Source organism: Sceloporus occidentalis, unplaced genomic scaffold (genome assembly GCF_023333645.1).
Source record: "Sceloporus occidentalis isolate IW3139 unplaced genomic scaffold, rSceOcc1.0.p SCAF_58, whole genome shotgun sequence".
NCBI classification, from domain to species: Eukaryota; Metazoa; Chordata; class Lepidosauria; order Squamata; family Phrynosomatidae; genus Sceloporus; species Sceloporus occidentalis.
In genome coordinates, this window is record NW_028317038.1 from 4,756,180 (window position 1) to 4,783,192 (window position 27,013).

Sequence of the window (27,013 nt, forward strand, 5' to 3'; positions counted from 1 at the left end):
CATATATTGCTAGATTTGCTGGTAACACCACTCCCCCCCCTGCTGTAGTCTCATACTATGTAGACCTAACCTCAATTGAAAGCGAGCTAGGCTCCGAACTTTTAATATTTTTTGTTTTCCATGTTTCTTCATTCTCCTTGTAGTATAGGGCTAATGTGATGAGTTGATCGGTTGTGAAAGTGGCCTAGATATGATGTGCCTCTGCTCCCCTTATTGCAACAGCAAGAAACAAATTAGTCAGTTATGACACAAAGAACAATTGATGCCAATAATCCACTGAAAATATTGTCCTAAAATGTTAGGGCATATAATCTTCATGAAAAAAATCAAACCTCTTAAGAGCTGAAAGTGAGGCATATATCAATAGCATTTATACAAGAGCCTAAATGGAAGGATATATATTTTCCAATTAGCTATACGTCAAATGCCAAACAATCCAAAACCAAAGCAATTTTGTTTTCTAAAACAATCTCTTTTTCACTAAAAGTCCAAATGTCAGACAAAACGATCACTGTATATATATTTCTGTAAGGGCAATTAGCTCAAACCGTGTATACTTTTGATAACATATATGCCCCAAAGCCAGACCTGCAATTGTGACTAAAACTCTCGCTAACAAAGCCTAGCTCCCATTGGCTATACTTTGCTGGCCCACAGGCTGACCAGCCTAAACACCCATACATCTCTGCGAGACCTAGCTAAACCAGGCTCAAGGATAATCTTCAGGGTGTCTCCTTGTCTTGGGAGCACAGGGTCAACTCCGTCTCAGTCCCCCAGAGTCCTGATTATGAGGCTTCAAGGGATTTGAATGTCCAGCACCTATGCCTGATGCAGGCCCCATAGGAATCCCAGACTGGATCCTGCAGAAATCTAGTCTTTTGCAAAAGCTGGCATGTATTTTGCACTGAAAAGGGGAATGGAGGATACCTCACAACAGGCAGGGACAGATCAGCTAAACACACCGATGTCCGGTGACGATAGCCAAAGGTCAGGGTAAGAGAGAGCAGCGTTGTCCAGTAATCAATAGCCAAGGGTCAGGATCGGAGAGAGCAGCGTAGTCAAAAATCAATAGCCGAGGGTCAGTAACAAAAATCAAGTAGTAGCGATATGCAATATAGAGCTCTGTCAGGCACAATAACTGAGCACTGAATGATACTCAGTGCTGGTTAATAAATCTACCACCAGAGGTCGCTCCGCCCCCGTGCGTGGCGCGCGTTCCCCGTCTTCTCCATTCAGGAATGAATAAAGAGAGGCGCGCACTCCTAGACACTGCCGCAAGGGTAGTCGACAGAGCAGGAGCAAAGACTTCAGGGACAGCAGTGGCGTGGGAGCTGGTACCCGCAGTCAGCCGGTACTCAGGCGAGTCACTCCGTCGGGGTCTCGGCTGCGGACCCTGACAGCATACCTTGGGCAGAGTGGCAAATAGGGAGTATAAGGCAAATCAGGGCAGGCAGACTGGCATATAGGGGGAGTGTAAGGTGTATCTGGGGGAGTAGCATGGGGCAGATCTGCATAACTGGGGGGCAGGTTGGCAAATAAAAGGAAATAAAAACAAAAAATGCATTTTCCCAATCATAGTTTGTATTAAATATGAAAAAAATGTTTACATGTGAATTCATATTTACTAATAATTTTTTTTTCCGTATATTGTAGTCTTATATTCAGGCTTTTTTTAATAAGGGTTATCTTATAATAGAGCAAATACGGTAATTGAAAATCTTATATAACATGGAAAAAATTCTCGACCAACAGCCAAAATGTCGGAGAGAGAGTTGTTTTGTGGAGAAAATTAATCTGGCAATTAAATTAACTGCAACTGGGGAGGGAAAATTAATTTTCTATAGCATAGTAAAAACTATGCAAGGATATACTGAGCCCCTACTTCTGCAGGGTACTTAACTCCCTTGAGAAATGTAATAGCTTTCCAATGCAGACCTAGAACTTAGAAGGTATTTTAGTAGACATACCCCATGATTTGCCCTGGCTCCCAAAACAACTTGACATGCTCAACACACCCAACTATCAAGCTGACACTGGGACAGCTATCTAACAAACCCTACCTCATTACACCACTCTCCAATGACAGACGTTTTCTTTCGGGATTGAACCCTGCCTTCTTCTCAGACTATTTACCAGACAACACAACTACCTTACTACTGCATCAGGCAGTCAGAGACAGAGTGCACACACCTATAACCTAACCTCATTCATACTTCTCTGCCCATCTTCTGACCCTTTGTCATACTTAGTGCGCAAAATGAAAGATCTCAATATTACAATTTCACCTAAACAGTGAAAAACAATATAAATTCAAACACAGAAATGTTCGATCAGTAGCAGAGTTCAAGATAAAACCGCTAATAAACTGCTAATGAGAAGGTATAGAGTTATATAGAGGTATAGTGCCACGTCTGTCATAACCTGAGCACTTGCCACAGAAGTTATTCTGCCCAGACCTGTTAGAAAGGGCACCAGATTTTAGATGATCACAACAGTGAGGAGGCTCAGCTATAGACAGGTAAGTATGGCTTTTGAGTATGTAGGCAAAGTCTATATGGTAGCCAGGGGTCTGGCATACACAGCGGGTTGTCAGATAAGCCAGACCCTGAACTCCTTGTGATTGCTCCGAAGAGCAACCACAAGCGCCATCAGTGATTGGCACACAATGAGTTCACAGAGAACTCTCCTTCTTGAGGTCACAATGGTACTGCATTCAACCATGCAAGTCAGTGGAGCTCAGCTCACTAATGTGATTAGTAAAATAAATAAGATTAAAAAAAATGTGGTAACATAAAAATAATTCCCCACAAAAAAGATCCATATATATATATATATATATATATATATATATATATATATATATATATATATATATATATATATATATATAATATATTGTTATGGGCGAGTCATAAACTTAGCTCTATAGAGTTAGAATATTGACTTTGTAAATGCCAATGGGGTGACAATATATGGTTTGATGGGGTACATTGCATTGGCTGGCTTCAAAGTGTTCAAATAGCACATGGAACAGAATTACCAGATTTGGGAAAAAATGGTTTTGACATAGCAATTGCTACTTGTACTTATTGCCCTATAACTTCTAAACTCAGAACAAATAGAATCATTAGCAGATTTCATTTCATTATTTTCATTTCATTTTCATTAGTTTTTGCAGATTTTTCAAATAAAAGTGAGAAAAAGTCATTTTTGATAGTAAATTAGATGATATCATAAAAATAATCTGATTTAAAGCCCTGCTTGTCCTGACAAAAACAATATATAATGTGTGTGGGTGCACTAAATGAAAAAGAAGAAAATTACAGCTAAACAGAAACACCAGAAAAATGTTAAAACAGCCTTTGTCCCAAAGTGCACTACAAGTACGTTGTGACGGAACCCTCCATCAGTGTGGCCACTGGAGAGGCCTGACAGCCAGCCTCCCCTCTATTGACTATGGGCCCTGGCTTTGTAAAGACTTCTGTGTCTACCCCCAGCAGTATATCATCTCATCACTTTCTGAGGGGATTAGCTCTGGTAGACAGCCAGGATATGCAACCAGGGAGTGACCACCATTGTTTTAGTTTAACGTCAGCCCCCCCAGTTCCACCACTACAGACATTTACCCCGGTCAAACCATCCCTGGAACTGATTTTTGCCAGTAATAGATAGTGGAGGTTGGGACCCTATTGTATTGTTAATCCCTTTACTGACCCTCTGGGAGGCAGATTAAGGTTTGTATCCCAATAATTTGTTTTATGTTAATGTGTCATTTGCTGGCTATATCCAGCTATGTTCTTGTTTATACCCTACACTGAGTCTCGGCTAATGGCTGGGAAACCGGGGAAAGAGTGTGTTGTCCCAGGCTAAGGGAGCACAAGTCAGCGGAGGTAGTCGGTCTGACTATACAGCTCCGTGACATAAGTCTTGTCATTAAAGGGTTAATATCCTCCCTCTTTTTCTTCCTTTCTTTTCTTTAGTTATCTATCGATTTGTTTGCTTCTGAAAATGTTACCTAATGTAACATGAAATGTAACGCATCATTTATTGTCTGCCAAGTGTTCGAATGTCCACTTAACATTTGTCATCCTTTGTTCATTCCGTGATTACTGTATAGCACTTTTCTTGTGAAAAACCAAAAAACTCATTGAATTCAGAGTTTAACCCCTTCGCGACCTCTGCCGGTTCAGAACCGTCATGCAAAAACGGCCACGTAACGACCTTTGACGGTCCTGAACCGTCACTAACTTAAATAAGCTTAGAAAGTGATCAACGATCACTTTCTTCACTTAAACGGCGTTGCTGTAATGCCTCGATGTCGAGGTATTCAGTAACGCCGAGATCGGCATCAGGGGCCATGTCTGTATGGCGGCGGACGCCCGTTTTAAAAGAGTTTATCGCCTCCTAAACTTCAATGGTGTCACTGGAATGCCTCGATCAGGAGGCATTCAGCGACACCAAACACTTACCTCAGGAGGGGCTGTGACCGCTCCGGAGAGCGGTCACAGCCGCTACTGCCAGTGATCTTCACCATCCGCAAGATGGCGGCCGCCCTGTAAAAAAAACAATGAAGTTGAAAAAGTTCGCTAGATGGTCTCCAGACCCTCTAGAGAACTCTGGCTCCATTTGCAGGTTGCAAGGAGCAACTGGCAACACTGAGATCTATTGACAACTTGGAGAGGAGTCTGCAGCTCACTGAGCAAGCTCTCTCGCAGGTAGAGGTGGGGGAGGATAGTGGGATGGAGGTACAGGACAGTCAGGCAGCTAGCTGGGTTACAGTTAGAAGGCAGGGGAGGGGGAAAAGCGCCAGGGAGGCTAGTCCTGATCTAGCACACCCCAACAAGTTTGCCCGGTTGGCAGATGAGGGGGATGTTAGTTCAGAGTTAGCAGTACTGCAGCAAGTCACTGCCTCTGACCACCAGAGGGGTGTCTGCTCCAGTAAGGAGGGAAGGAGGAGCGCAGGGCAGGCCAGACAGGTGCTGGTGTGGGACTAAATTATTAGGGGGACAGACAGGGCGATCTGTCACAAAGACCGGGATCGCCGAACAGTGTGTTGTCTGCCTGGCGCTCGAGTTCGGCACATCGCGGATCGGGTTGACAGATTACTGGGAGGGGCTGGAGAAGACCCAGCAGTCATGGTGCACATTGGCACCAATGACAAAGTGAGAGGTAGGCGGAGTGTCCTTAAAAATGATTTCAGGGACTTAGGTAGCAAGCTTAAGGCAAGGAGCTCCAAGGTAGTATTTTCTGAAATATTACCTGTACCACGTGCCACACCAGAGAGGCAGCGGGAGATTAGGGAGCTAAACAAGTGGCTCAGAAGCTGGTGTAGGAAGGAGGGGTTTGGGTTCATGGAGAACTGGGCCGACTTTTCTGTCGGATACAGGCTCTACGGTAGGGACGGGCTGCACCTCAATGGGGAGGGTGCAGCTGTGCTCGGGGAGAAGATGGCCAGAAGGGTGGAGGAGTGTTTAAACTAGGGAAAGGGGGGGAGGGAAACTACAATATAGAAGGGGAAGATAGTGTAGATAGAGAGCTGGGGCTTATAAATGTACCTGGTGTGGAGCGGAGGGAGGGGTTAGAATAGTTAATAGGGATAGGCTTCATAGGGAAAAAAACCATACACCTCTAAATTGTATGCTTACTAATGCCAGAAGTCTGACCAATAAAACTGACGAACTGGAGTTAATAATGTCTGAAGAAAATTATGACATAGTGGGTATAACAGAGACATGGTTGGATGATAGCTATGACTGGGCGGTTAACATACAGGGGTATAGTCTATTCAGGAAGGATCGAAAAAAAGGAAAAGGGAGAGGAGTTTGCCTTTATGTAAAGTCCAGCCTAAAGGCCACACTGCTGGAGAATATATGTGAGGGAAATGATAATGTGGAGTCATTATGGGTAGAAATATATGGAAAGAAAAATAATAAAATACTGATCGGGGTTTGCTATAAGCCACCAAATATAATGGAAGCAGCAGAAGATCAATTATTAAAGCAAATAAACAAGGCAGCTAATCACAATGAGGTGGTTATTATGGGGGACTTTAACTATCCCGACATAAACTGGGAAACAGAGACCTGTGAATCTCATAAAGGAAACCGGTTTCTGACTATAAGTAAGGATAATTATATGTCCCAAATGGTACAGGACCCGACCAGAGGGGGCGCCCTACTGGACTTAATATTAACCAACAGACCTGACCGAGTAACTAATGTGCGGGTCAGGGGGCATCTAGGAAATAGTGATCACAATATGATACATTATAACTTGTCCTTCAATAAGGGAACTCTTAGAGGAGCCACAAGAACTATGAACTTTAGGAAGGCAAAGTTTGATCAACTAAGAGAAGCCCTTAACACTGTAAATAGGGAAAATGTCCTCAAAAACAAGAGTACAGACACTCAATGGGAGATTTTTAAGAATATCTTACTGTGAAAGGTACATACCGTATGGGAATAAAAGAGTCAGGAACAAGAGAAAACCAATGTGGATAAATAAAAATGTAAAGGGGGCAATAAATGGCAAAAAAAGGCATTTAAGCTACTAAAACAGGAAGGCAGTGAGGAAGCACTAAAAAGCTATCGGGAAAAAAATAAAATATGTAAAAAATCAGATAAAAGCAGCAAAATTGGAGACAGAAAGACTCATTGCCAAAGAGAGTAAAACAAACCCCAAAATGTTCTTTACCTATATAAATAGTAAAAAGGTTAAAAATGAAAGCGTTGGCCCCTTAAAAAGTAATGAGGGAGAAGTTATAGACGGGGACCAGGAAAAAGCTAATCTATTAAATACCGTATTTGCTCAATTATAAGACGAGGTTTTTTCAGAGCAAATGCTCTGAAAAATACCCCTCGTCTTCTAATCGGGGTCGTCTTCTAATCAGACCTCAAATAGAGGTCTGATTATGAGACTAAGATCCAGATCCCCTGCACCGCTGCAGGGGACCTGGATCTTCCTGTCTCCCCCCCCCATTTAACACACACTTACCCCCCCACACACACTTACCGGTGCTTCCTGCTGTATTGCCGGGGCAGCGGGTTGACGTCTACGCGATCCGCGAGGACAACGTCTGCTGCAGCCGGAAGGAGGTGTGGCTAGCAGCGGGGGTTGTCTGCGTCCGTCGCGCATACCTTCCCCGACTGTCAGAGATCAGACAGCCGGGGAAGGTATGCGCGACGGACGCAGACAAACCCCCGCTGCCAACTCCACCTCCTTCCGGCTGCAGCGGAAGGAGACGTCAACCCGCTGTCCCGGCAATACAGCAGGAAATTGGAAGCACCGGTAAGTGTGTGTGTGCGTGTGTGTGTTAAATGGGGGCATAGGGCATTTCTGGAATGCCTTATACCCCTATATGCCACTCTGGCACTTAGGGGGTTAAAAGGCATATTATGGGGCAGAGTGGCATATAGGGAGGTATAAGGCATTTCAGGAGGCAAAGTGGCCTTAAGGGGGCATTTAATAGAGCACTCTGCCTCCTGAAATGCCTTATACCTCCCTATATGCCACTCTGCCCCATAATATGCCTTTTAACCCCCTAAATGCCAGAGTGGCATATAGGGGTATAAGGCATTTCTGGAGGCAGAGTGCTCTATACAATGCCTTTTAACTCCCTTAATGCCACTCTGCCTCCTGGAATGCCTTATACCTCCCTATATGCCACTCTGCCCCATAATATGCATTTTAACCCCCTAAATGCCAGAATGGGATAAAGGGGTATAAGGCATTTCTGGAGGCAGAGTGGCACATAGTGGGTCAAAAGGCATACCATGGGGCACAGTGGCATATAGAGGGTTAAAAGGCATATCATGGGCCACAGTGCCATATTGGTGTGGCAAGCCTGGGGGCAGATGTGCGTAACTGGGGGACAGGTTGGAAAATACAAGGAAATAAAAACAAAAAAAATATTTTCCTCAATCATGGCTTTTATTTAAAAAAATAGTTTACATGAATTAACATTTACTGGTAAAACTTTTTTCCTTTAGGGTCGTCTTATATTCAGGCTTTTTCTTTTTTTCCTAAGTTAATATTCAGATTTTGGGGGGTCGTCTTATAATCAGGGTCGTCTTATAATCGAGCTGTATATTCTCTGCTGTATTCACAGAGGAAAATGAAATGCCAGTTAATATATAGCAGGATGAGATAAATGCCACAGTACATGTCGCCTGTCTAACCCAGGAAGAAGTGCAGTGCCGCCTAAAAAAAATCAAAATAGACAAATCACCAGGTCCAGATGGCATTCACCCCCGCGTTCTAAGGGAGTTAAGTAATGTAATAGACAGACCCCTATTTCTAATATTCAAGGACTCTATAGTGACAGGGTCTGTTCCCCAGGACTGGCGCATAGCAAATGTTGTGCCAATATTCAAAAAGGGGACAAAAAGTTACCCGGGGAATTATAGGCCTATTAGTTTAACTTCTGTTGTGTGTAAACTATTTGAGGGTTTCCTAAGAGATGCTATTTTGGAGTATCTCAATGAAAATAAATGTATGACTCCATATCAGCATGGGTTTACAAGGGATCGGTCCTGTCAAACTAACCTGATCAGCTTTTATGAGGAGGTGAGCTCAAGACTGGATCAGGGTGAATCGCTGGATGTCGTATATCTTGATTTTTCCAAAGCATTTGATACGGTGCCACATAAAAGGCTGGGACATAAAATGAGAATGCTTGGGCTGGGGGAGAATGTGTGTATGTGGGTAAGTAACTGGCTCAGTGATAGGAAACAGAGGGTGGTTATTAATGGTACATACTCTGAGTGGGTTACTGTTGCTAGTGGGGTACCACAGGGGTCAGTTTTGGGTCCTATTCTTTTTAATATATTTATTAATGACCTTGTAGAGGGATTGTATAGTAAAGTATCAATCTTTGCAGACGATACTAAGCTCTGTAACGTGGTTAACACAATAGAGGACAGTGCACGATTACAAATGGATCTGCATAGGTTGGAGGCTTGGGCTGGGATGTGGCAGATGAGGTTCAACACAGATGAATGTAAGGTTATGCACATGGGGAAGAAAAATCCAGGCTGGGAATATGTATTAAATGGGAAAACACTGGGGACGACTGACATGGAAAAGGACTTAGGAGTTTTAGTTAACAGTAAATTTACCTTTAGCGACCAGTGTCAGGCAGCTGCTGCTAAGGCAAATAAAATCATGGGGTGCATCAAAAGGGGCATAGATGCCCACAACAAGGAAATAATTCTACCACTGTACAAGTCACTAGTCAGACCACACATGGAATACTGTGTACAGTACTGGGCACCATTGTACAAGAAAGATATAGTGGATCTGGAGAGGGTTCAAAGACGGGCAACCAGAGTAATAAGGGGAATGGGAGGACTACAGTACCCAGAAAGATGATCAGAATTGGGGTTATTTAGTTTGGAAAAAAGACGGCTTAGGGGGGACTTAATAACTATGTATAAATATATAAGGGGGCAGTACAGAGATCACTCCCAGGACCTATTTATACCCAGGACTGTATCTATAACAAGGGGACATCCTCTACGGCTGGAGGAAAGAAGGTTTCTACACCAGCACAGACGGGGGTTCTTTACAGTAAGAGTGGTGAGATTATGGAACTCTCTGCCAGAGGAAGTGGTAATGGTAAACTCAATAAAAGAGTTCAAAAGGAGCCTGGACGTGTTTCTTGAAAGCAATAATATTACAAGTTATGGATATTAGATTAATAGGGACAGAACGTTGATCCAGGGATTTATTCTGATTGCCATATTTGGAGTCGGGAAGGAATTTTCCCCTTGGTATGGGGCAATTGGCATCTGCTTCATAAGGGTTTTTTGCCTTCCTCTGGATCAACACAGTAGGGACACAATATGTATATAGGTTGAACTTGATGGACTTTGGTCTTTTTTCAACCTTATGAACTATGTTACTATGTTACTAATACAGGTACTGCATTCAACCATACAAGTCAATGGAGCCCAGCTTTCGAATCACAGTGTGATTAGTAAAATATTCAAAAAATAATAATAAAAAAAAAAGAATGGAAAAAAAAATGCTAAAAAAAAATCTGCTAACATTTAAAAATAATTATGCAGTGATGTCACCAGAGGAACCATCCAGTACCAGCAAAATGTGTAAAAAAATAAAATAATAAAAATAAATAAAATAAAGTTTATTGTTTTGAGCAAGTGCTAAAATTTCTCAAAAATCTCAACATAGAAAGAGTTAAAATAAAAGCACTTCAAATACCTAAGGGGTGTCTAATTTTAAAAAAAAATTGGCTTGATGGGGTAAATTGGAGTGGCTCAAAGATAGGGCATAGGTACAGACTGACCAAAATGGAGAAAAAAATCACACTTCCCAAATGTGGCATTTTAAGTCTTAAACAACAGGACAAACCCATGCATGTGGGGTATCACTGCACTCGGGAGATGTTGCTGAACACACATTGGGGTGTTGTTTGATAGTGACGCATACCAAGAGCTATGAATTAATTCCTGAAGTACAATTTGTGTAGAAAAAAATACAAAATTAAATTTTGGCAAAGGCAGGTGGTAGAATCTCATGCATAAAAGGGTTAAAATACCAGCATTTGAAATACCTTGGGGTTTTCAAAAATATATGGTTTGATGGGGTAAATTAAAGTCGCCGGCTTCAAAGATGTTCCAAAGAGGAGATAGAGGCAGAATGACCAAATGACCACTTGAATTACGCATGTCCCAAAAGTAGCCTGTTACCAGCCAAACAATCTGACAAATCAATGCATGTGGGGTATCACCATACTCAGGAGATGTTGCTGAACACATATTGGGGTGTTGTTTGACAGTGACATATACCAGGACCTTTATATTCATAACTAAATTACAATTCGTGTGAATTTTTGAAAACAATTACTATTACAAAGTGTGGTTGTATAATTAGTGCATGGAAAGGGTTAAAATACCAGCATTTGAAATACCCTGGGGTGTCTATTTAATAAAATTTAAAATATATGGTTTGATGGGGATTAATTGAGTTAACCGGCTTCAAAGATGTTCCAAAGAGGAGATGGAGGCAGAATGACCAGATTTGGAAAAAAGGTTTGGAAATCATAAAACGCTACTTGTACTTATTGCCCAATAACTTCCAAAAAACAGCAAAAAAACATAAAAACATTGGGTATTTCTAAACTCACGACAAATAGTAGAATCTATTTAGCTAGTTTTTTTACTTCCTTTTGTAGGTGAGTAAAAGAAAAAAGTCATAAAATGTGTTTTTTTTCAAATTTTCACCATTTTTTTTTTATAGTAAATGAGATGATATGATCAAAACAAAGGTATCTGAAGAAAGCCCATCTTGTCCTGAAAAAAACAATATATAACGTGTGGGTACACTAAAAAGGTGAAGCGAAAATTACAGCTGAACACAAGCACCGCAAAAGTGTTAAAACAGCCTCGGTCCCATAGGGTACAAAAAGAAAAAATTAGCCCGGTCCTTAAGGGGTTAAAAAAGAAAGCAGACAAAACTAAATCTGTACTCTCCCTAGCAGGCTCTGTAAACTCTGCAAGAACTCCTCCTGTATATAAAATTACACAGAGAACAGAGAAAAATAATCTTCTCCCAAAATCCCCAGGAATCTGAAATGGATATATAAGGGAGGGAGAGGACAAAGAAAGCAACAATAGCACAGCTGTGTATAGTAAAAAATATAAATAAAGATTTATTCCAAATACACTCACAAATAAAATTGCACCAGCTCAAGTGCAAATGTATCTTATAACATATTAACGTTACGGTACATCTTCACTTCAATAATAAACCCTATGTGCATAAGTTTAAGCTATTGTAGGACAGCAGGCATTTTTTTTGCCGGAAAAAAAAACCACGTAGAGCATGTATGTTGTTTTTATATATTATACTTGGCACTGATCCAGCATTTTGTTACACTGAAAGAGCACCTTTTACCACATATAGAGGTACTTTATTTCATCTACTCTGGTGGATATCTGAGATCGTTATGGACACCCTGGAATAGATCTTTAACCCCTTCGTGACAAAGGCTGATTTTACTTTTTGTACCCTTCGTGACAATGGCCGTTTTGACATTTCTGCGCTGCTCGTGTTTAGCTGTAATTTTCTTCTTTCCCATTTACTGAACCCACACACATTAGATATTGTTTTTTTCAGGACAAGAAGGGCTTTGTTTGACATTGTTTTGATTGTATCATATTATTTACTATTAAAAAAAATAAAAAATAAGGTGAAAAATTTAGAAAAAAATGACTTTCTAACTTTTAGTTGAAAAATCTTTTACTCATCTATAAAAGGTAATAAAAAAACCTGCTAAATAGATTCTACTATTTGTCCTGAGTTTAGAAATACCCAATGTTTTTATGTTTTTTTGCTTTTTTCTGCATGTTATGGAGCAATAAGTACAGGTAGCGTTTTGCTATTTCAAAGCCATTTTTTCCAAATCTGGTAATTCTTCCCCTCATGTGCCATTTCGGGTATCTTTGAACCCGGCCAATGCAATTTACCCCATCAAATCATATATTTTTGAAAACTAGACAGCCCAGGGTATTCCAAATGCTAGTATTTTAACCCTTTCCTAGCACTTATTCTACCATCAGCCTTTGTCAAACTTTATGGTAGTAATTTTTTTGCATTTGTTTTTTCACACACATTTTACTTCCGGTATGAATAAACAGGTTCTGGTATATGTCACTATCATAAAACACCCCAATATGTGTTTAGCAACATCTCCTGAGTACAGCGATACCTCACATGAATGATTTTGCCTGGCTGTTTGGGGGCAAAAGGGCCACATTTGGGGCATGCACATTTTTCAATGTTGAACATTGGCATTTGGGGATCCACCGCCCATGCCCTATTTGGTACATCTTTGAGCCGGGTCATTTCAGTGTGCCCAACAAAACCATATATTTTTGAAAACTAGACACCATAGGGTATTTTAAATGCTGGTATTTTAACTCTTTGCATGCACACATTTTACCACCAGCATTTTTTCAAAGTTTGCAGTAGTATTTTTGTGTGTGTATTTTTCCCACACACACCTACTTTATGACACCCCACGACACCCCAATATGTGTTCAGCAACATCTCCTGAGTACAGTGATACCCCACATGCATGGGTTTGTCATTTTTGGGGGGAACTAAAAGGCCACATTTGGTACGTGTGCATTTTTCTAATTGGAAATTAGATGTGTGGCCATCCTTCCCCCCGTGTTAATTGGGACCTTGTTGAACCTGGCCAATTCAATTTACCCCATCAAATCATACATTTTTTTAAAGTAGACACCCCATGGGCATTTAATATGCCAGTATTTTAACTCTTTCCATGCGAGAATTGTTTTAAGCTAATATGCTAATTTTAGGACTTGCTCACAAAAATATATTTTTTATATATATATATATTTTTTTTGCCTTTTTTTAAAAAAAATTTAACATTTTTTTTCAACTTGAAGGTTCCCCTGATAGTGACATCAGTGGGAAATTATTTTTACATTTTACTGGTTTTTTACTATTTTTTTTCTAATTATGATTAATTTTATTTATTTTTAATTTATTTTTTCTAATCACACTGTGATTAGAAAGCTGAGCTCCATTGACTTGCATGGTTGAATGCAGTACCTATATTCAACCTGCAAGTGGAGCCAGAGTTCTCTAGAGGGTCTGGAGACCGTCTAGCGAACTTTTTAGTCTTTATTGGTTTTTTTTCCCGGGCCGCCGCCATGTTGCTGATGGCGAAGATCATCGGCAGCTGCGGCTGTGACCGCTCTCCGGAGCGGTCACAGTCCATCCCCAGGTAAGTGTTTGGTGTCGCTGGATGCCTCCTGATCGAGGCATTCCAGCGACACCATTTAAGTTTAGGAGGCGATCAAACGCTTTTAAAATGGGGAGGGGCCAGAGATGACCCCTTTGTGCCGATAATGGCGTTGCTGAATGCCTCGAGGTTGAGGCATTACAGCAACGCCGTTTCGGTGCAGAAAGCGAAAATAGATCGCTTTCTGCACCCGTTTAAAGACGTGCCGGTCCTGGCACGTCATTTGTCGTTATCGACTTGAATTTCCGTGACGTGCCCGGACCGGCAATTGTCATCAAGGGGTTAATTATATTTTTCACTATACAGTTTTGTGCTATTGTTGTTTTTCCCCGCCCCCCATATATCCATTCCTGACTCCTGGGTAGATTCTGGGGAAGATTATTTTTCTCTGTGGCATCTTGCATTATTTTTTTACCTTATGATCTAAATGTCACCTCTCTGTCTGACAGCTGTCACCTTTTGGTCAAGAGTGATCTGATCATCACCAGCTTACTCCTGGTTGGCTCTGCAGCAGTTTCCAGAGCTGACAGCAAGCGACCAGGAAGCACTTTAGACAGCCATGTCAATTATGTGGAAAATGTTTTTGCGTGTGTGTTTTTTGCCATAGAAACATAGCGCTAGAACATAGCACTGAAGGGGTTAATCGTTTAATAGATCGATTGTGCAGCCTACAGACACAAAAAAGGTTGCCCTGCAATAAAGGAGAAGCTGTTCCCTTGATGCAAGGTTGCATTTTACTGTGTCAGGTCACTATATTGAAGTAGCAGGAACTGGCACTGGAAGAGTAACAGCTGCGCAATCACGCTACAAAGTGATCATTCAGCATTAAATAAGTTTCAGTCAACCTTTTCCCTACACACAGGGCACAGTGTAAACTCATTTAATCAGTTTGTGCGAGCTGGGAGGGGAAAAGTGTTACATACATGACATAATATTTATTAATTTGTGGGTTATATTTTTATGTAATGATTATTTTTCTTATTACAGGAAAATACAGTTTTGACACTTATTTAGTTTAATGAATTAGCCTAGTTCTTTCTTATAATGATTTGTTGCATATTGACTGCTTTTTACAAATATACATGTATATGTATATATATATGTGTGAGGTAATTAACTTGCATGCCCACTAGACCTTAGTGACAACTGGAACTTTCGTGAATTATCCTTTGTACTGAATAGATAAAGTTTACTTACAAATACATAAGAGTCTAAAGATCAATACTTTTAGAGGGCTCTTCAGAGAAACACTTTCTGCTGCAGCTACACAAACTTCAGTTTGTTCAGCAACATTATTGATTTGTAGTTAAGAAATATTGACGCTAATGCAATATTTATCACATTTGACATATTTGCTTTAATGTGGAATAGCAATGTTTCCATGTCAACATCTTTAAAGCAAATTTATATATATGTTATATATATAGTTTCATTATCAGATATCGGGCCTTCTATTTTCTGCTAGGTCCTCTTTCAATAATGTAGTAGTTTTGTGTGCAAAAATTCATCAGTTTTCACCAAAGTTTTCTTGTATGTTTTTTTTTTAAGGGAGTTTGCTCGTTGGAAGGTGAGGAATGTTGCAGTAGATCGAAAGGAGTCGCCTCGAAGTCCCTTGCCTCTAACACCTGAGTTCCAGCACAGTTTAAGGCTTCTTGGACGAAGACCCACCTCCAAACAAATTATAGAGACCATAATTAAGAAATACGGCACCCACCTTCTAGTCTCTGCTACACTAGGTGGTAAGGGACAACCCCTTAGTAGATAAAACTAATGACAAATTTTGAATGCAGCTCTTTCCTTTAAAATCCACTGAGCGTTAGAACTCGTTAAAGACTCGAGACAGAGATTTTTATATGAGAGACTGACACAAATACATACTGTACACACACACCTATATATATATATATATATATATATATATATATATATATATATATAATACATTTAGAAACATCTCTGCTGTTGTAGTAGCGGACTTTTCATCAACCTTAAGGTGAGTTGGTAATGTATGTTTCACGTTTAAGAATTTATACGGAGGACTAATCACTAAAAAGGTTGAGTGGTAAGGCAAACTGAGGTTGCATCACTCAACAACTTGCTGATTTACTACTCGCTGATTGACCCCTATTAACTGATATGGGGTTTATATTGCAGGCCTTGATGAGTTAAATAGTATCTAAAAAAAAACTTGGGGGGGTAGTAATAAAAAAAAACAATTTTTTGGGAATCCTTGTCCCACTGACCCCCCAATACCCAAGGGGCATTTAGGAATAACTAGGGGGTCAAAGATGCCCCTGAAGTACAAATGCTTTATTTTAACTCCCGACCCCACCATGTTGGGGTGTGAGAGTTGGTACAGCTAGGGTCTGTGTTTTTTTTTTTAAGTATGCCTAACCCCCCCCCATTCCACTTAAGGTGGGTTATATTTGGGCTTATTCTATTACTCCGTATGGCTTATGAGTGTGGGAAATTGTTGTTCCTCAGTTGTTCCAGCATCTTGTGCCTTTTAGTGTTTTTATTGGTGTTTTGAAAACAGACAATAATACAAAGAACATGCTCAGTGGGTAGTCAACTGACTCAACTAAATAGCACAGAAAGAAAAAGAAACATAATAAAAATCTTAGTATTGCATATTAGCACAAATTATATATATATATATATATATATATATATATATATACCGTATTTGCTCGACGACGACCCCCCAAAATCTGAATATTAATTTAGGAAAAAAAGAAAAAGCCTGAATATAAGATGACCCTATAGGAAAAAAGTTTTACCAGTAAATGTTAATTCATGTAAACTATTACATTTTTTAATAAAAGCTATGATTGAGAAAAATATTTTTTTGCTTTTATTTCCTTGTATTTTCCAACCTGCCCCCCAGTTACGCACATCTGCCCCCAGGCTTGCCACTCCAATATGGCACTGTGGCCCATGATATGCCTTTTAACCCTCTATATGCCACTGTGCCCCATGATATACCTTTTAACCCCCTATGTGCCACTCTGCCTCCAGAAATGCCTTATACCCCTATATCCCATTCTGGCATTTAGGGGGTTAAAAGGCATATTATGGGGCAGAGTGGCATATAGGGAGGTATAAGGCATTTCAGGAGGCAGAGTGGCGTATAGAGAGTTAAAAGGCATTTCTGGAGGCAGAGTGGCATTTAGGGGGTTAAAAGGCATTGTGTAGAGGACTCTGCCTCCAGAAATGCCTTATACCCCTATATGCCACTCTGGCATTTAGGGGGTTAAAAGGCATATTATGGGACAGAGTGGCATATAGGGAGGTATAAGGCATTTCAGGAGGCAGAGTGGCGTTAAGGGGGTTAAAAGGCATTTCACAGAGCACTCTGCCTCCAGAAATGCCCTATGCCCCCATTTAAACCCCCCCCCCCACACACACACACTTACCGGTGCTTCCAATTTCCTGTTGTATTGCCGGGGTAGCGGGTTTACATCTACGCGATTCGCTGCAGCCGGAAGGAGGTGGAGTTGGCAGCGGGGGTTTGTCTGCGTCCATCGCCCAGACCTTCCCCGGCTGTCAGAGATCAGAGTTCCCCCCCACCAGTGCGGCACCGGCACCGGCGCGGGGACCTCTGATCTCTGACAGTCGGGGAAGGTCTGCGCGATGGACGCAGACAACCCCCACTGCTAGCCACACCTCCTTCCGGCTGCAGCGTAAATTGTCTACACGGATCGCGTAGACGTCAACCCGCTGCCCCGGCAATACAGCAGGAAATTGGAAGCACCGGTAAGTGTGTGTGGGGTGGAGGGGGGAGTGTTAAATGGGGGGGGGGGAGAGAGAAGGATCCAGGTCCCCTGCAGCGGTGCGGGGGATCTGGATCTTAGTCTCATAGTCAGACCTCTATTTGAGGTCTGATTATAAGACGACCCCGATTAGAAGCATTTGCTCTGAAAAAAACCTCGTCTTATAATCGAGCAAATACGGTATATATATATTGTGACAGAATGACCTGTCATACAGGGGCCCAAGGTACTCAGAGATGGCTCCAGCCTGGCTGCCAAACAGGCAGGAACTCCATTGTTAAACTAATCCCATTAACAGGATGGCTACCAGGGGGATATTCAGTAGCTAAAGGGGATTAAAGGTTGGGTTGTCTACCTGTTTATCAATGTTAATTTATGTTATTGAAGTTCTGTGGCTATATCAGTCTATGTTTTACAACAATAAACTGTTCATTCCTGCTGTACTCAGTTCAAGGTAGTTGTGTCTCCTTATTGGGTACACATAGCAGGGTTCCAAGGTGCACATGCTGACTGGTGCTGGAAGTGATTCCGGGGATAACAGGAGGATACATGTGGGTGATCTCTGGGAGTTATTACAGCTCTCTAGGTGAACCCGTAACATATATATATATATATATTTATAATCTGACAGTAGTAAAGCCAGCAGTCACGGTCTTCAATAGTGCTTCATTTTTATTTGCAAGACGCTAAAATCTCAACGTTTCAGTCCACCTCGTGGACTTTCCTTAGGACAAGCACTTAAACAAGTGTACAATGAATCCTTAAATAACATATAATAAAGGGTAAATGTGCTTTTTCAGTCACGTATTTTACCACGTCCAGGTCACTTTAAGTATAGACAATATTAAATTAGATTTCGGCTTTGTTTAACACTTTAAGTTTTTTTTTTTTTTTTACGAAACAAGTATGGATAGCAGTTTCACCAAATTTTACACCAGGTCCATAACTATTATAGTACAATTTGTTATGAGTATCAGAGTAATACTCTTCACTACTAAGCACTTATGCATGATAGCAGGTGGGCGGAGCAGTAGTTTGAAATTATTCTAGCCTTGGTGCCCAAATAATTATAATTTTAATAAAGACATATCTTCCTTTACTCTCACCAACAGCAGCAAAGAAAGAGTTAATACAAGTGAAAACAACCAATAGAAATAGTACACAGGTGGTATATAAACCCCTTAACTATCTTCCTCTTCCGTCCGCTGTGAACCGGAACTGAAGAATGCAGCAAACCGTCTAGCAACGTAAAATCGAACCCAACACTCAGAACAGGAGCTCGAAACAAGAGCAAGGCGACAATGCACTCCAACTGGGAACCAGAACCGCTATGACATGGAGATGGCATCAAGCTGAAACAAAGAGAGAGAGACATAACAGAACCAAATTCCTCACGAACATGGTAAATCACAGTAAAAACGAGCGTCACTGACACAGACATCACAAATCATCAAACGCAACGGAGCAGACAAAACCCAATTTCAATTGAATTCAAATGAATTCAAATCCGGCCTACTTACCCAGAGTGTACACCAAACCATCGGGAGGGCAGGGAGGGAAAATACTCGCCTACTCGCAAGACAGGAGGCTTCCTATTTTGCATTTTTAACGCCTGAAACCAACACCATTGCCCCCGAAGAAACTGGGCGGAAATAAAATGCCCGAAAGGTGGAGGCACAGGAATATCCACTAAAGCTCCACCAGCCCGAAGGGCACAGTAGGCCGCAGCCCCCCTGACGGAAAGAGCACCGATGCTCTTGTAGGAGAAGAAACAGCCTTGAAAGGTTTCACATAGGAGATGAGGAGTTGAGATGTCAAGACCGGACGTATCGACATCGTGCGTGACAGATAAGTCCTGACACACCCGGCGACACAAATTTTTGGGTCGTCTTGAAAAAACGGCTAGGATACAGACGAGGACCAAGTCTTGGTCCGCCTGTGGAACCGAAAGAAAAGACACGCAGGGGAGAATAGAGACAGCCTGAGCATCCAAAGCTCTAACATCCGAAACCCTACGAAAGGATAAGAGACACAACAGAAGGGTAAGGTTCGCCGACAACTGTCGGAGGGAGAGCGAATCGTTGTCTGGCCATACCTGAAGGAAATACAACACGACAGCTACATCCCACAGAGAACTGTAGCGGGGCGCCGGAAGACGGGATAAACGAATACCGCACAAAAGGCGGCAGACTAAGGGAGCCCTACCCACAGGCTCGCCCAAGAAACCGACGTGACAATAAGAAATGTCTTACCGGAACGCATTAACCGTCTGGTAGGACTTGCCCGAGGAAAATAAATCGGCCAAGAAATGAAGAACAGTCTAGAGGGGCCGAATGGGGATCCATTAGTCGTCCCAAACTCCAAAGTAGCCCAGCCTCGCTAAGCTGTCCAGTATGACTGCTCCCAAGGTCTGCTGGGGATCGGCTAGGTGGGGCTCATCCACCAAATACTCGCGGACGAAGCGCGAGTCAAAATCTCTGGGCGAGACCAGATTTGCTGAAGCCTCTGATTCATTAGATGAATCCACGTGCCATACGTCCACTATAGATAATGGGTCATGCAAAGGAGTGTCAGAGGGTTTTGGGCGTTTGGCAGGTACCTTACCCTTGCCGGCTGAAACACTACTGCCCTTCCAAGGGCGTTTGGAGCCGGACGCCTCACCTTCAGATTTCTCGGATTCTGACTCTGATGGTATTGCCTCTGGTCTGGAGGGAGCAGGAGGCTGTCCTTGGGGCAAATTGGCAGACATTTTAAGAGAAAAAAAGATTCCACTGAGTTAGAAAACTTTGCCCCTAACCAGGCCATAAAGGCATCCTGGGATGGCACAGTATCCTGAGACATTATGTCTGTATCAGGTAGGCGACGAGAACAGGGACTCAGCCTGTATTAATGTGCAAGCCACAGGGACTCAGCCTGTATTAATGTGCAAGCCACAGGGATGCAATTCCGGAAAAAACCCAACAAATATTGAAAATAATGCAGGGCTCACCCTGTAACCACTCCAGTGAGGCTGTCAGGACCCTGGTAAGCAGGTCGGGTAGGAGCCCAGTAGCAGGGGATACAAGGGGTTCTGTTTGCACCCCACGATGCATGACGGTATGTGATGTGGTACGGACAGGCGAAATAACACACGGCACAACAGAATACGAGGAAAGGTACTGTATTGATGAAGGATATCACAGCAAGAAAAGGCAGTAGTCTCAAGGCAGGATGCCCACTGGCAGGGCTGACGGGTACAGAGGCCCACTGGGTGGGCTGACGGCAGGTACAGGCAGGTAGCTCAGGAACTAGCAGGTAGCTCACGGTACAGGACCAAAGCAGAGCGGTCCATGCACTTCAATGCAAAGGCCGTGACTACAGGGCAGGGCAGGTTAATAAAGGCAGGTACCACCCCCATGATCAGACCCAGCTGACCTGGTAATCTGAGCACTGCAGAGAGAGGGAGAGGGTGGCCACTAGTGGTAGCAGCCGGACATAACGGCAAAAGTAATCATACAAGGTCCGGGCTAGCAGGGTGGAATCCTGACAGAGGCACAGACGAGAAGGAGCTCTTTCGAGTAATGCCGGCGATATATGGTTCAAAATCGCTTCCACACACAGAACACACAACGTTACTGTAGGGATCTGGAAAATAACTTAAGAAAATGGCGACCGGAACTCATATAAAAAGGGACCCGGATAGGGATAAAAGACAGGAAAAAAAACCCCCAAAACGCACAGATGCAAAGAAACAATGAATATAAATAATGAGAGACAAGTAAATATATATATATATATATCAGAAATCTATACTGTATATAAATGTGCATACCCACCTAATTAATTAGAATTAGGTGAAAAAAGCAATATGTAATGAATATTCAATAATAATATTCAATAAATATAGGTAGGAAGAGGACTGACCTGCAGCTTTGGTGAGCAGCAAAGAAAGAGGAAGATAGTTAAGGGGTTTATATACCACCTGTGTACTGTTTCTATTGGTTGTTTTCACTTGTATTAACTCTTTCTTTGCTGCTGTTGGTGAGAGTAAAGGAAGATATGCAAAATAGGAAACCTCCTGTCTTGCCTTAAAATTAATGATTACACAACCAGGAAGTATGCACTTGGTGAGTTTGGATACTAATGCACATGGTGTGGAATAGGGGTAAGTCCTGCCCTTTATTATATGATATTTAAGGATTCATTGTGCACTTGTTTAATTGCTTGTCCCGAGGAAAGCCACGAGGTGGACGGAAACGTTGACATTTTAGCGTCTTGCATATAAAAATGAAGCACTATTAAAGACCGTGAGTGCTGGCTTTACTTTCAGATTATTGTTACTTTGCTATTAGCCAAGCACCCGGGACCATGTTTTTTGAACTAGGAATCTAGTCAGTCACCTTATTTATGTTTAGGTAGGAGTGCAGTGCTATTTGTTATTTACATATATATATATATATATATATATATCGTATTGGCCCGAATATAGGCTGTACTTTTTCCCCCCACTTTAAGTCTTTAAAGTGGGGGTGCGGCCTATATTCAGGGTTTAGTGCCGGGCATGCAGCGGGGTTAGGATACAGATCCCCTGCAGCGGTGCAGGAGACCTGTATCTTACTCTCTGATACGCTCAGACAGCCTCCCCTGCCAGCACTTCCCACGGGGGGAGTGCCGCCATGGGAGGTTGTCTAAGCGCATCGCGCAGACATTCACCGGCAGCGGCGATGAGTGTGAACGACCTCCGCTGCCGGCACGTCTGCTCGATGTGCTTTAACAATCTCCCTTGCCGGGAATTCCCACGGGGGAGTCCTGGCAAGGGAGATTTTAAAGCACATCTTGCAGACGTGCCGGCAGCGGAGGTTGTTTATGCTCGCATCGCCGCTGCCGGTGAACGTCTGCACGAACAATCTTCCTTGCCGGTACGTCCCACGGCGGAAGTGCCGGCACCGGAAGTTGAATACGCATTATGCGTAGATGTCCCCCGCCGGCCCCGCAAGACTCCGTGGAGTCTGCACCGGTAAGTCTGGTGGGGGGGGACATCTTGGGGACAGAGTGGCAGCATATCTCGGGGGGGGATAGAGTGGCAGCATATCTCGGAGGGGGGGATAGAGTGGCAGCATATTTCAGGGGAGTAAATCTTCGGGACAGAGTGGCAGCATATCTCGGGGGGGGCAGAAACTTTTTTCTTTAAAAAAGCACCTAACTTTTAGGGTGTGGCCTATATTCGGGTGCGGCCTATATCCGAGCCAATACGGTATATGTTAAGCTGTATTAGTGCAGCAGACACAATGTCAAAAGAAAACAACAAAGTATTGCAGAGTATGCGGTGATACCTTTTTTATTGGACTAATATAATATTTAAAAGACAAGCTTTCAAGAGTTATCCTCCCTTTATCAGGTCTGAAGCAATACTGATCAACATGATAGAGGTTACAACTTAAAACAAGTGATGGTATTAGAGAAGGGTAGGATGGGGGATGAGAGGGTTGTCATAAATAGGCCTGGAGGTGAAAAATGCAGAGAGGTATAGAGCTAACTAAAGGACAGAACAAAGAAACCTAGGGAAACCAATAAACATATTAACACACCAGAGACAATAACAGCAATTAGACACACATTGGACATTAAGATGAATGTTTATATGAAGTTCTGGTAGTGTGTCAGGAAACCAGAATCCACATTAAGTCCCTCTTTTAGGGTGTTGAAATATGTTATAATTTTCATCTCAAATGTTTTTCTTTCCTGGGAGTCTCTGAAATTCCCTTTGAGTACTTTAATTTTCAGGTTTTGGATGGAGTGATTATTCTGTGTGAAATGATGTCCTACTGGGGTGCAATATTTGTCTTCCTCATGGTTTTTGATGGAGCATCTGTGTAGGTTCATTCTAAGGTGCAGCTTAACCCCTTGATGACAATTGCCGGTCCAGGCACGTCACCGAAATTCAAGTCTTTAACGACAATTTACGTGCCAGGACCGGCACGTCTTTAAACGGGTGCAGAAAGCGATCTATTTGCGCTTTCTGCACCGAAACGGCGTTGCTGTAATGCCTCGACCTCGAGGCATTCAGCAACGCCATGATCGGCACAAAGGGCCCATCTTTGGCCCCTCCCCGGGGCGTCAACATCCGCCATACTTTGTATGGCGGCGGACGCCCGTTTTAAAAGCGTTTAGGAGGCGATCAACGATGGTGTTGTATTAATCTAAATTTTAATAAAGACAGGAGGCGAGTGTTTTGCATTATCCTTCTTTACTAATAACCTCCAGCAGCAAAGGAGTTAACAACCATCATAAGAAACAACCAAAAGGAACAGGACCCTATAACAGTCCAAGCATCCAGCAACTCCTCCTCTTTCTTTGCAGTGGCGCCGATCAGGTAGGCCAAAACATCACAAAACCGAAGACTGGAACCGCACACAGGTAACCAGGATACGTGAACAGGAACCACTCAAAGAGTAGCAGAGCGACCTGAAAAACAGACGACATGACAATACCAGGCGAACAATCTGGTCACACCTGGAATAAAACAGCATGTAAAATAACAGCAAATCTGCACCAAATACACCCTCAAAAACACAGGGAGGGAACGGAAGGGAGGGAAAATACTTGCCTCCTGTCTTTATTAAAATTTGGATTAATACAGCACCAAGGCTAGATTAATCCCTAATTTTACAGCAAGACAGGAGGCTTCATATTTTGTAATTTTAACGCCGCAACAGAGCCCAAGAGCAAGCCGAATCACAGAGAAGGCGACACACCGAAGGGTCCCTACCGACTCCCTGGCCCACAGGAACATGGGCAGCTGAGAGAGCCGACCGGAACAAGTTAATGGTCTGATACGACTTACCCTGGGAGTAAAGGTGCGCAAAGAAGTTCAGCACGGCAACAATAGGGCCATAATGGGATCACAACCGTGTTCCACACACCAGCGACACCACACATTCCAGGCCTGGAGATAGGATTTACGGGTTCCAGGAGCCCCAGAGAAGGTCGCTAGGCGCCGCCGATAATCCTGGCACATCCCAGGATCCCCGGAAACCAGCCAGGCCACCAACCATAGGTGATCCTGAAGAATGTGGGGATGGGGATTCCCCTCCGGGTCCAGAAGCAGATCCGCAGAGGCAGGAAGGAGCAGGGGATCCTCGCAAGACAACTCCAACAACAGCGGGAACCACGGCTGAGTCCTCCACAAAGGGGTGATCACCAGAACCGTGGATAGTGGACCATCAGCAGAATCATAGCGAACAGCGGGAACGCGTAGGCGCCAGACCTGCAGGAAGGCATCCGCCGTCAGGGAGAGCGGGTCCGGCAGCCAACTGAAAAAGGCGTCGGTCTGGCGATTTATTCTGGACCCCGGGAGCGATCCAGAGCAAGAAATATCTCTCGAAGAAGACGCCAGCCGCTGGCATCCCTCCAGTGGCAAGAAAACCAATCGGGCCGAAAATGGCCCGACCGTTCCAGCAACGAGGTTCCAAACGTGCCTCGTCGGACAAAGGGACAAAGTAGTCGCAGGAACCGGACAACCGAAAATGACGAGTCTTCAACCTCTGGAGAGCCCTGTAGTGTAAAGGTCCAGGGAAAATAACCTGAATGGAGGCCGAGAGAAGACCAATCACGCGAGCGAGAAAACCATCGGAGAAGCTTCTCCGAATCTCCTTCTTGATGGCCAGAACTTTGTCCCGCGGGAACTGGAGCACCGCTGCCACCGATTCCACGGTGAATCCAAGGAACTGAATCGACTGGGTAGGGACTAGGACCGGCTTTGCCTCGTTGATGATAAAGCCAAGGTCCTGGAACAGGTGGACTGCCAGGACCGTGTCCCGGAGCAGAGAATCCCTGTCGGAGGCCATGAGGAGCACATCGTCCAGATAGACTCCAATACCGGCTTCAGTAGCTTCGTGAATGTCACGTCCCGCGGCGCGGCGCACTTACCTTATCCGCCACTGCCGTTTCTCCTCTTCTGTGGGTTCTCTTCGTTCGCCGGGAGGGGAACAGAGGGCGGGTGCGCTCACCACGCCCCCCTCTTATCCCCTGCCTCTGTGGCGACGAAGGGACGCCCAGTACGTGACGTCACCTACCGGGGGCGGGATGAGAGGGAGCGGGAGGTTTAAAACCGAGCACTGACTTCCATTCAGTGCTCGGTTATCGTGTGTTCTGAGCTCACTGCTGTGAGCAGTCATACCTGCATACCCGCATACCCTCTGTGGGTCTGGTCTGCTAAACGGCACCTTGTGTTCTACCTGCTATACCTGTTCCCCAGTGGGCCTGATCTGCTGCATGGTGTTCCAGTACAGCCTGGGTGTCTGAACAGCGTTCTACTGGACTTTGACTTGCTGTAACGTTCATGTCCAAGTGCTTCAGTCCTGCTTTCTAATAAAGCCTGTTTATTCACCACCATCTCCTGCATACTGGGTTCCTTCTCCGTTGCCAAGGTTACAGTGAAGCACCAAGGAGCTGAGCTGAGGCTGAATGGGAGGCATGTGAACTGCCACAGGAGCCCCTTCCAACAAAATTGGTGATATCTCCAGTCCTCTGGGTGGACTGGGACCGTCAAATAGGCGTCCTTCAAATCCAGCCGCGTGAACCAGTCGTTCTCGTGGAGGAGATCCCTCAAAAGATGGATACCTTCCATCTTGAAGTGGCGATAAACGACCAATGAATTCAGGGAGCTGAGATTGATAACCGGGGGGAACTCTCCCGATTTCTTGCGCGCAAGAAATATATTGCTCAGAAAACAAGGAGGGTCGGGGGCCCATTCTATGGTGTCCTTCACAAGAAGCGAGGACAGTTCCGAATCGACAAGGGCCCTTGAGCCATGCGCTAGACAGGGGGGAAAGGAGGAGAGACCTGACATGGCGTAGAAACTAACTCTATGTGAAAACCCGCCACGGTCTCGAGAACCCAGGGATCGGAAGTGAGGGCGGACCAAGTATGGGAAAAATGGGCCAACCTGCCCGCAACATGAATAAGGGGAAGGAGAGGACAAAGTCTTACCCGCAGGCGTCTTCCCTCGGTAGGTGGAGGAGCCTCTGCCTCTAGTGGAGCCACAGGCAAATGGGGCATGGTCTTGGGACCGGTAGGTCATCGAGGCATGAGGAAAACGGGGTCTGGAGCCAAAGGTGACTCTGCTGGCGGCACAACCCCTCTGCCGGCCAGCCCTGGAGGAAAAACGCTCCCCTGAATGAAAAACACGCTTCATAGACGATTGAGCTTTGTTCAAGAAGTGAAGACGTTCACATGCTGGCTCAAATTTTTCATGAATTTCTCCCCGAAAAGGAGGGCATTGGCTTCAGGGCCCAGTTCCTTAGGGGCCAGCGCCGCCAGCTTCGAATCCAATTTGAAGAGAGCTGCCTTGCGATGCTCCGCTGAGATGGCGCAGTTAGCGTTGCCCAACAGACAGAACGCCCTCTGGATCCACTCCCGGCCCAGGTGGGCGTCTAACGGAGTACGCGCCGCCAAGGCCTCGTCG

The 27,013-nt window shown here is 43.8% G+C and overlaps 1 protein-coding gene across 1 annotated transcript in view; it reads left to right on the forward strand.

Annotated features, from left to right (window-relative positions):
- LOC149287638 (BMP/retinoic acid-inducible neural-specific protein 1-like) overlaps nucleotides 1–27,013 on the forward strand; it is a 279,818-nt gene that overhangs the window by 50,824 nt on the left and 201,981 nt on the right. The window contains exon 2 of the mRNA XM_089492628.1: nucleotides 15,344–15,534. Coding sequence (XP_089348754.1) covers nucleotides 15,344–15,534 — 191 coding nt within the window. The remainder of the gene's footprint in view (nucleotides 1–15,343; nucleotides 15,535–27,013) is intronic.